This window comes from Haliotis rufescens, unplaced genomic scaffold (genome assembly GCF_023055435.1).
Source record: "Haliotis rufescens isolate VD_foot unplaced genomic scaffold, xgHalRufe1.0.p SCAF_96, whole genome shotgun sequence".
NCBI classification, from domain to species: domain Eukaryota; kingdom Metazoa; phylum Mollusca; class Gastropoda; order Lepetellida; family Haliotidae; genus Haliotis; species Haliotis rufescens.
This window is the reverse complement of record NW_025964390.1, coordinates 467753-479080: the sequence shown is the minus strand read 5'-3', so window position 1 is coordinate 479080 and position 11328 is coordinate 467753. Positions and strand designations below refer to the sequence as shown.

General features: G+C 35.6%; 2 protein-coding genes across 3 annotated transcripts; both read right to left on the bottom strand.

Moving 5' to 3' along the window:
- Positions 1-718: 718 nt before the first annotated feature.
- On the bottom strand, positions 719-2661 carry LOC125377711. Its single transcript, XM_048391730.1, has one exon. It carries the CDS (start codon positions 2659-2661, stop codon positions 1852-1854), a length of 810 nt encoding a protein of 269 aa, XP_048247687.1. The 3' UTR covers positions 719-1851.
- On the bottom strand, positions 2571-9408 carry LOC125377714. Of its 2 annotated transcripts, XM_048391745.1 has the most exons (11): positions 8457-9408; positions 7486-7581; positions 7174-7248; positions 6837-6938; positions 6310-6589; positions 5390-5573; positions 4869-4997; positions 4460-4705; positions 4006-4195; positions 3352-3527; positions 2571-3004 (listed from the first exon to the last, which is right to left on the bottom strand). In XM_048391745.1, the coding sequence occupies exons 1-11, from the start codon at positions 8500-8502 to the stop codon at positions 2810-2812; spliced, it is 1719 nt and encodes a 572-aa protein (XP_048247702.1). In that variant the 5' UTR covers positions 8503-9408; the 3' UTR covers positions 2571-2809. The 2 variants fall into 2 exon arrangements, with proteins under 2 accessions (XP_048247702.1, XP_048247701.1); XM_048391744.1 differs by lacking the exon at positions 4460-4705 and having other exon boundaries at positions 8923-9408.
- Positions 9409-11328: the final 1920 nt, after the last annotated feature.

The window sequence follows — 11328 nt, the reverse complement described above, 5'->3', positions numbered from 1 at the left end:
ACTTGTCTGGTGCAATTGCATTTTTTACAGGCTAAGTTATACATTAGATCATTATTTTTAGAAGCCATTAATAGGATAAATTTATGAAGATATTTCCAATGCTTGAAATGGGTGTACTTTTTTTAAATAGAAAACAACCTACTACATACAAGCAAAAAGTGAAATTCATCTTCTGTTTTCGACTGACAACTTTTGACAAGGACTGGTAAGATTTTCAAGTTGTCAGTCCTGTGGTCTGGGGGAAATTTAATAGAAGTCTGCAACACTGTTAACACTTTCTTAAATATACCTTTGACACCTAGTTTTGGCAAACGTTTTCAAACTTTTCCTCTATCTACATAGGTGAAAGTTACACATAACTATCATCAGCCATCAGTATAACATTTTTGTCACACTAAATACACAGGTGAAAGTCACTCATCACTATCATCCAGGATTAGTATAACCAGCGTTAGAAATTGGCACTAGTCCTGTAGTCCTTGCCAAACTGCCCAATACTTAAGGTATCATCACTGAGGTATCATTAGGACGGTTAGAAAAATTCCATTTTTAAGGATTTTGCTATATCGTTATCATTATAAGGACTAGTGGACTAAACATGTTTGTTTCTACCACTGATAACATTTTTGTCACACTAAATACACAGTATAATATTTTGAGAATAACTATGTAGTAGCACCTTGTTGTCAGGGTAGTAAACACAACAAACGGCTACAGGTGTGAGCTGATGGATGTTTATTTTCTCAGAAGAGAGAGGGGAATAAATATGCTGTGAAACAATGTATAAATAATAAGACATACTGCACAAAAGACATAGAACAATGACATTGTTATAATATACAGAATGGCCTTAAATCTAATGGACATTCAATTATATAACTTAAAATAGCGAGAAATAGCGAGAAACCTATGTTACTCATGTAGTAAGTAACCTGCAGAAAGATACAGTAATATATACTCAACAACAAAAGTTCCTGTGACACCAATATTTTAGTGTATTTTTCAAACAAGTAAAGTTTGGTTTTCAATATTGTAGTACATATATGGAATCAAGTCACAAAACCGCAACTGCTACAGAAAAGCATGCATTTCATGCAAAAGTTGACTTTTATGCAATCCCCACGGACGGATTCGCGTATACCGACGTCGAGGTGAACGTTACATTAATCATTGTGTCATGGAAGAAGATCGTTTCGAGGGCGGCATGAGGTATGAGAATTACTGCATGAGGTATGAGAATTACTATGAGTTTATTTAGGGTTTAGTTTTACTTAGTTAATGTTCAGGTTAAGATGATAATAGCCTAGAAAAAAATAACTATTTATCAATTAAAGAAACTTCTTTACAATCATGATAATACTTTATCATATAAAATAATCATAACCAGATACACTGAACTGTGAATTCAATACACAACCTGACTAGCAATAAACCTAGCACAACCTATTTCTAACTGTAAGATTTAGAAATACACAAATACATATAAAGCATCACAGAAGAAATACACTACAACTAACCTTCAAATCCATGAAATTAACACGTCCATTGGCTCCATGAATTAAATTCTGAATGTTTTGTTTGTTTGTTGTTTAACGCCGCACTCAGCAATATTCCAGCTATATGACGATGGTCTGTAAAGTAATCGAGTCTGGACCATACAATCCAGTGATTGACATCATGAGCATTGATCCACACAATTGGGATCGATGACATGGATCAATCAAGTCAGCGAGCCTGACCACCCGATCCCGTTAGTCGCCTTATACGACAAGCATAGTCGCCTTTAATAAAACTATGGCTAAAATAGAATTATAACATAAGTTGTATATACAAAATATCACTCTGCCACAACTACACAGGTGGAAGTTCATCATCACTATCGCCATCATCAGCAGCAGCAACCGAATCACTGGTATCATCAGACTGATTACATCTGTCATCCATGTCAATATGATCACCTTTCATCAATCTGAACACAATATCTTGGACTCTGATGAAAAGACTAGATTTTGTGAACTTTCTGAAAGGGGATGATACAATGCCCTTAAACCCATGACACTTTCTTCCTGCACAATGATGAAATGGCCTCAATTCATTAAGTGATTTTTGAATTGACTCTATCTGAGAAATACAAATCCTTTTGGAATGTCTGGTTGACTGTCGTTTGACTCCAAGAGATATCCTCAGGTTGTCACAAACTTTGAATATTGCACTTGCTGCACCTGTTGCTGTTATCATGGCGTTTTTGGTCTTGTTGGCACCAAGTTGTTTGATGAGCGCCTTCTGATTCTTTATGCTGTGTTCCTGCACTAGGTCAGCCTCAACACAATTTGAAATTCCTCCCTTGGTGTTAATGAAAGCTGTGTCAAGGACAAGTTCTTTCATCATTGGAGAGAGCAAGTAGCAGACTTTAATGAGAAAGTCAATATTCTCCACAAAATATTTACTCTGTGAAGAATGGGCAAAAAAGAATGGAATGTTCATCTTGGCATTATGGATAAGTCTATCACTGTCTCCCTCTTTGGCTGTGTCATCAAGCTCCATTAAATGGAGAGCCCAGTGGAATAGTTGCTGGCAATAACTGTAGACTTCATCAGGTTCAAACTGAGACTTTTCTTCCACCACTGTACCATCAGCATTTACATGAAAAATCAAATACATTCTTTCACAAGAATCCTTGAACGTTAAATCAAGGTATCCATAGTGGACAAGGAAAGCTCTTAAAACTGCCTCTGACGCTGTGGTTTTCTCTTCCAAAGACAGGTTGAAAACATCAACAGGAATATTCTTCAAAGCTGTGTTGTTGTCATCAGTGATTACCAAAGTATTCACGTGCCTGTTCCACAATAACAGCTTTTCCAACATGAACAAGTAGGTCATGATGAGACTGAAAATTCCTCTTAACATTTCCATTGACATTTGTCATGTTAAACTTGGCTTTGTAGAAGTATAGTGTCCCTGGCTGTCTAATTGACCTTGGGCTGAACAAAGCCTTGTATGCCTTCTGTGAAAAAAAATATACAGTGTCAGTGTATTATATAAACATAGTGTGATGGCACTGTTACATAACTCACGAGCAGTCAAAAGTTTTAACACTTGACTTTCCGTATTAGAATCCTGACATTGATGTGAAATACAAGTTGTTACTAGTATATCATAAGGAAATATATTTTTTCTTTGCCCTCATAAGATGTTTCTGTTGGCTATCTAAATATTTTCGTTTTCATAAATACGTATAAATGAAATACAAAGGCACATGACATGAAATTGTGACAATATTGATAATTTGATTGGTATAATGTGAACAAATGATGTTGCAAGGTCGAGTCCAGTCAAGTAAAGATGAAATACCTCCAAAAAGTCCTGCTTGTTGTGCCACCATTCAATAACAAATGGTCCAAGATCATCAAATCTTTTGGCAGGTGTAGGAGAAAGTGCTCTGAGACTCTTGGCACCCTCAAGCCTTACCCTGGTGAGCTGATCCCCACCGACTGGAACATGAAGTTCCCTTAGCGCTGATTGGTCACCTGTAAAACGAGAAAATAATTTGAATATAATATTTATTAGTTAGATAATCATTTCAAATTGTTATTGTTTCTAAAAGTAGATTCATCTAATTCCACAATGATAACCTGTTGTGACTACTGTTATGATACTACACAAATCCCATGAAGATCCATGGTAGAATAGGTCTTCAGCCACACGATTATTTACAGACCACCATCATATAGCTGAAATATTGCTGAGTGCGATGTTAAACAAAAAACAAACAAAAAAACACATACAAATTTTAACAAACAAATATGTGCAACTTTTAATTAAATAAATCTATTTTTAATATCCATTAATTAGTGTCATAACACTCATATCAGATTACATTTACGTTGGGTACTGATGCATTCAATTGAAAACTACTCTAAAGTGCAATAAAGTGTTTCAGGAAAAGATGATTTTATTTACAATTAAGAGCAATATGAAACATGTAAATGAAGTTGTAATCATCACCATGTGCACTTGTAAAGAGTTCTGTCAACTGATCCTCATAGCTATCAAGAATCTTCACACATTCTTCATACTTGGCTTCATTGCTGAATAACAGTGGCATGGGATGTACCTCTGTCTTCATGGATGCTGTTTTACTGTGGCTGTGTGGAATGTGTGTTGGGATGTTGAGCCATGATAGTGCTGGAATATCCTGAAATAATGGATTGAAACACAATGAATAACAGCTAACAGATGAAACAGATAACAGTTACAGCTGGCATGAAATCAATAACAATTTCTCTCACATCAAAGCATTTGAATTCAAACCCTTACAAAATATGTCAAACCTAAACAACTTCCTAATCCACAGCTAAACAAAAGGATCTATAAAACTTTATGTTTCATTCATTTAGATATTAGTAAATCTGATCTGAGCATGCCAGATATTAATAACATATATTATATGATTCTTAACCTTCAGTATTCTGCCAATGAGAACAATATAAGCTGAGGATAACTTGTTCAAAGTGTCTTCATTCGGGAGGACATCAGATGCGTTGATGCATGTAGAGGATAGAGGTGGTGGTGAAGTGCTCAAGTTAATGTCAGCAAACTTGGAGAAAATGATGTTTGATGCAAACATGTGAAGATCCTTGTTGTCATTTTTAGTTGATCCTACTTTAGATGACCTGATATAGACATCCAAATTGTCTCCAGTGATCTATAAGAAATGAATCATATCACATTCATCATGTTCAAATACTGCATTAATTCAGTCATACAACATTAAAATGATAACTAATGGAACACATAGAAGACATATTTCAATGTAACAGTGCTCAATAATAAATTAACTTGTTGTGTTCTTTGCATTGAGTAATTACCTTGATCAATGGATTACATTGTAATGATCGAACAATGTTAAGCTTTGTTTGAGTCACTGCCTGGGCCATCATTCGGAGTTTGGTAGTTGGGGATTGGCACAATCCAATGTTGCTCAGTAGTACCATACTCTGTAAATAACGTCATAGAATGTGCACCGGAAAGCCTGGATTAGACATACAATGACTGAAAAAGAAGCATAGTCATATTTCAATTTAACACAGAAATTTAATTTATCAACATAATTAAAATGGGACAGTATAAAAATTTATAAAAATGGGGGGACATAATTTCTTAATCAATTTTAGCATTAAACATCAGACAAAATACAGGTTCTGATGGGCTAACACATATATTTAAAATGTTTATTTTTTTTAAAACAATATTGTTTCCAAATAGACATGTGTCCATGACCATTGTAAACTGGTAATGTGTATATGCCATGTACATATATATATATATTAATTACAACTCTATCCTCAAAATCATTACTATCAATAACAAATGCTTTATAGTACTGTACCTGATCTTCTAAATGTCCTCTTATGAGAATGCATCCCACCATCTTATGCCATGCTGTTAGATGGATGTTTCGCATACGCATCAGTATGGAGTATGATGACGTTATTGCAGCCACTTTATTGAGTGGAATTTCACCATCCATACATCCAGTTACAGTGGACATTACAGCCAACAAGAATGGTGCCCTAGTAAAACAGTATGAAACTAGCAAATTATGAACTATATTTTGATGCCTTCCATGTTCTCAGAATAAGGGCTGTTTCTTCAGTACAATAAAAGCAGGATTACTTAGCAAATGAACAACACAGTGATCTTGCCATATATTTTTGGTAAACATAGTCAAAGGTACATAATTCATTCTAGAGGGAGTTTAGTGTAACCAAATAAGCTCCTCTTCACATAACACTGTTATCACCTGACATGCATAAGTATTCAAATAAAATAACCACTACATATAAAAGACTGCAAGAAAGACATTATAACCCATTAAATAGAGGTTACTTGTTCTTTCACTTTCAGGTAAGCTAAAAAATGATGAAGAAAAGGCAAATTAGTGTAGCTGACAAGGTAAAAACATCTCACCATAAAAAGAATCATGTCATTTCAGTTTATGTGAGCTAAAAGTTGAGGGATTCAACCAATGTTTTGGTAACTTTTGTACTCAAACTTATATTAAAACTAGTATTATATTACTCATATAACAATCATGATAAAAGTTTTATTACAATTAAAACATGACATTTTTCCCCAAATATTACCTCATATTGTAAATTCACTCATCAAATTAGATTACCTTTCTTTCATCTCCTGAAATACCTGACCTATATAACAATCATGATAAAAGTTTTATTACAATTAAAACATGACATTTTTCCCCAAATATTACCTCATATTGTAAATTCACTCATCAAATTAGATTACCTTTCTTTCATCTCCTGAAATACCTGACCTATAAAGTCATGGCTATCTGTAAGATTCTGCAGACTTGATTGCTCCCTGAGAACCGATGGAGATGATAATGATGATAGCTCCTGACAGTCTGACTGTAGCTGCTGTATCACTCTCTCGTTTATTTTATTTCTTGAACTGGGGTGGGACAAAAGTAAGGTCACAACTTGCTCCAAGTCCTCAGATGCAACTGCTTGCATTAGTCCATGTAAATATGTCTGCTGTGGCTGTTTCCCAACTTCAGCAAATGACTCTAAACAGCGAAAAATACTGGTACCATTGTTGTATTTTTTCCATATATCAGAATCCATTACTCATCTGATAGAAATACTAAAAATATATATATATATTTCAGTTTACGCTTTTGATAAATGTAGATGGCTTCTGTAGTTATTTAAATTAAAGAAGACATTAACTTTCTCCTATCAAATAACATTTTTATCTCTTCAAAACATAAAAGTAGAATTGGTCCTATTAGATACTTAATTTCATGTATGTACCATGAGTTGAAAATGTAGATGGTAGCTTTTGTTTTGGTGGCAAATCCAAACAATAGTTGTGTTCACCAACTGCAGCCTTTGGTTTTTCATCGGGTCCTGTCCCTAAATGTTCAGAAATAGACAACAATATCAGATAAGCAATCATCAGGACAAGCATGAGTACAATAGGTGCAAAGGAAATATTGTATTACGCATAAATCATATGTGAAACACATTTTTCCAATAATTTATTAATATAGCTTATTTCATTTCAACACATTTACAAACATTATTATTTACTCAAAGTATTTTCTATTACTCTAATAGTATTATGTGTAATATACCACAGGCCATTTACCATTAGAACAGATTTTGGTACACGGTGAGGCTGCATAAATGTGTTCAGCTTCTTTTTGCACAGAAAAAGATGATGCTATATTCAAAAATAAGAAAATACATATTAGGCCAATGAAAATTTATGTATTTTAAAGATATGACAAAGGAAAACTAATTCTTAAATAATCTACAGCTAAATCACATTACTTCCTTATACAACCAAAGTTCCTTTCAAATTTCATATTTACAGTAGAATACAGTACAAATGTAGTATCAGTATCTCTAACTCTGTATGTATCTATCATCTGTGAAAAAAGGGAGAAATAGGCCATACCATCTGATTCTTCATTATGGGAAGCAGGTGAACTTCTCTTGTTTTCAGTGTAACTTGTGGCATTCTTTTTGCACGTGGAAAGGTCAATGTTTAACTCTGTGAATGTAAATGGTACTGCCAATCATTTAAATGTAGGAGCTGACACTGCCTAGTTACAAATTGTCTGGTAATACACAATTCTGGTAAAACATCATCAATCACGACACACATATATTTTTTCAATATAAAGGGCCCAATGACCAAAACTACAAATATTGGTATTACATAACTATTAATCCAGTGTTAGGTCATTTTAACTGCACCAATGTAACATAACTAGTAATTATTTTTTATACAGAGTACAAATATGTACATTATGAAAAACAGATGCATCTATGTACCTAGCTTCCTTCAATGTACACTTTGAGAAGAGCTGACATAACTTACTTAAGAAGTTTCTTATATTAAAACATATCGATCATTATTTAAGGAAAGGTGTCCCTTTAACATAAAAATTTAAACACAAAAAATAACATTTTTATTTTGCACTAAAGTTATTTTTGTTGTTGGAAAACATACAACATTAATAATAATAAGGATATTAACACAAGAATATATTATTACATCACAAAGTAAGAATACACACAGTGAATAAGTATTCTCGATGTGTTTGCCTTTGACCGGAATCGAACCGAGTCTAAAGATTACTCTTTCAGACTACCATTCAAAAGCTTCATTACATCTAATTTCAATGTGAAAATATGTACACTTTGTTATTATGCAAATCAAAGGGTTAACCCATCATCAGCGTCAGAAACTGACACAAGTCCTTCAGTCCTTGCCAAACTGCCCAATTGTTAAGGTATCATAACGACTAGTAGAAATTTGCCATTTATAAATGTTAATAAACTTGCAGAAATAGTATATCATATGTGTGAACATTCCACACTTTCTAAAAACATAAATGTATGAAAATATAAAAGGGCACTCACTGTAAATGACGATGAAAGCAATACCAGTCGGTCTTGCTTCAGCCATCAGAGGATGTTGAGCTCCAGCAATGCAATAATATGTTTTGCAAATATTTTAGCTTCTACCTCATGCTTAGTTAAAATTCTTTGCAACAGATGAATCACAATTCCAAATGTGTGCTTGAGGTTTCAAAGTTGATTTATCAAATGAGACATATGCAATAAAGCAAGAAAATCTATTTAAGGGTCCCAAAAGATCTCCTAACAGCACTTAGTTTAACCATGAATAAAATAAATAAATATTATTATTATCATTATTACGTATTATGTCTAATAAACAGACTAGTCTACTCATTTCCGGTTAGAATGATAGTGACAACAAACAGCAGTAAACAACTCAAGATAAGGAACATCGGATGGGCTGTTGAGAAGGAGGTTAGGGGCATGAAAAAAAGTTTCATATTTTCTCATGTACGGGAACGCTCACCTGAAATATCCTCAACCTCGCATGCAATTGATTGCCGCTTGCTGTCAGGTGTGGAACAATCCGTCAATAGTGAATGCCTTTTGATTTTGTTATCTCTGCAAATATATTTCTTCACGCTGGTTTGCAATCCATCCTTAAATTTCATAAAGTTATTTATTTTTATGAAACAGTTTCTACACAAACCAGCTTCGTGGTGATGCAGCAAAGAAACTGTCTCGGCATCCAACAGAAAACACAGTTTTGCAAGAATATTATCCTCGACACACTTCCTGCCAGACAATTTAAAAGAAATGGAATTACCTGATGACAAACAAACAAAACAATTAATAGGGTATAATTTCGTCTGCTCTATCACGGCCATTCGCGTAAACATAAGGTCACCTGTCTGTAGTTCGATAGGTCACGATTAGGCCCTAGCTCCATGCATGGCTGTAGTCGCCTTACACAGTGTGAAGTTTTGACTGGTGGCAGCGATAGTATAGAGAGCTCCGGGAACGTACTATCGCTGTGAGGAGCATGGCATAATACATGTAAGGGGAGACCACTCTGCAATAGAGGAGTCTTACAAGGGCCCTCATTTCTAGACATTACACGATCACCCGTCTCACAGCTAGGAGACCTTAACACATCTCGGCGACAGCGCGTTTTCTGCTGTTGTCCATACTCTCTGGAACTACCAGAGTACTTAAAATATATCATTAGTTCTGTAACCTTCCGTAAACGGCTGAAAATCTAGATGTTCCTAGAAATCAACTTCCCGTAGACAACTGCATGGACGCATCAAGTAGAAAACCGGTCCAACGACCACCAGTACTGCAACACTGCTATTGTGCTAGCTCACTGAGCTACCATGTCGTACCTTAAAATAGATACCCTACTCAGACAGTATACTGACTCCGAGTCGCCTAGTGCTTGGTCTATCCCGTAATGCCGAGCATCAGGCAGGATAACAAGTACCATTTTTTACCATTTAACGTCTTTTTGGGTATGACGTGACTAGGGGATCGAACCATCCACTTTCTTCACCCTGGATAGACGCTCTATATCCACTAGACCACGCAGGTGGTCAAAACATCAAAATACATATACTCGGGCAATGTTACGTTTTTTTTATTTGAATAGATTGAGTATACCGATCGGTACGGAGGCGGATCCAGGATTTTGAAAAAGTGGGGGTGCACATAACACCCAGGTGCATACATAATATACCCTAGGGTAGGGTCTGAAAAAATGGGGCGCCATCATGCATTGCAGCCATGACAACAGAATTGTACACAGGTGCATTCTCCTGACGGACATGTGCATACGCCTTGACACTCTGACGTAGTTGCATGATAGCGGCCTTTAACGGTATGACCTTTCAGGAGGTAGTCCACTTTGAGCATTTGTGTTTTTGTAATATCAGAAGCGCCAGCTGATGGAACAGACTTTGCTTCCTTTTTCGGATGAGACGTTAGATGTTTCCACTTCTTTTGACTGTTGTTTTGCCTCTGGCTGATAGTCGTGAACTCAGGACCGATCCATATAGTACAATTAAATCGCTCAACAAAATTAGCTGGGTCTGCTTCAAAATAACGTAAATTTTCATGAGAAATGAGAAATCTGGAGCCTTTCTGATTGTTTTCTTCAACAGAAAATATCTAAAGTCACTTTAATGTCTGCCGAAGTATGCTGCCTGGTGGTGTATTTGGCACAACTGCAGGCTGTAAGCATGGAATTTATTGAACTTAATATACATGCATGCCTAGTGTAAGAATGTATATACTATGTAACTATATATACATCCTTCGTAGTTAGGCGCGGAACTATTCAGCCACCCCAATAGGTTTATCAAACGTTCCGCAATGGAGATGACGAAGCTTTTCTTTTCCACAAAATGTTTAGAAGGCGGTTAATCCTGGCTGGTGGTTTCAAATGGAAGCTGACTGATCGGATCAATACCTTGTATCTTGCTCAAATTCATCCAAGATTCTTCAACAGAAACGTCCAAAACAATTACCTTGTGATGTATATGTCTGAGCTGAAAACGCTGATTACAACCCCACCCATAAAGAGCAACCAGACGATTGTTTTGACTGGGATCCTGTCTACCTAAACAAGTAAAAGCGATGCGCTTGTAAGATGGTTCCCGGCTCCCTATGCGCGTCGTCAACTTGCGCCAATATTGTGATATTAGAGACGGGGCCCAGCTTAATGCACTTGCTGCGCGAAGCAACAGTGGGACCAGTTTAACTATTATGTTTTGGCGACAGAACTTTCTTCAAGAGTTGCAACCTTCAGACGAGTGGGCTGGACTTATGCATTAAAATTGAGTCCTACACCCCCTATTCGTAGCCGATAAAGATGACATATATATATGACGTATATAACGTATATAAGGGATGACCGGGAATAATAAAAATAAAC

What these genes read in the sequence shown, in the direction of transcription:
- LOC125377711 (XM_048391730.1), bottom strand. Translation starts at nt 2,661, where the DNA reads ATGTATTTGATTTTTCATGTAAATGCTGATGGTACAGTGGTGGAAGAA.
- LOC125377714 (XM_048391744.1), bottom strand. Translation starts at nt 9,295, where the DNA reads ATGTTTACGCGAATGGCCGTGATAGAGCAGACGAAATTATACCCTATT. An exon ending in ATCTACATTTTCAACTCATG is followed by an intron (nt 6,590 to 6,836) that starts GTACATACATGA and finishes TTCGCTGTTTAG; the next exon opens with AGTCATTTGCTGAAGTTGGG. An exon ending in ACAAGCAGGACTTTTTGGAG is followed by an intron (nt 3,005 to 3,351) that starts GTATTTCATCTT and finishes TTTTTTTCACAG; the next exon opens with AAGGCATACAAGGCTTTGTT.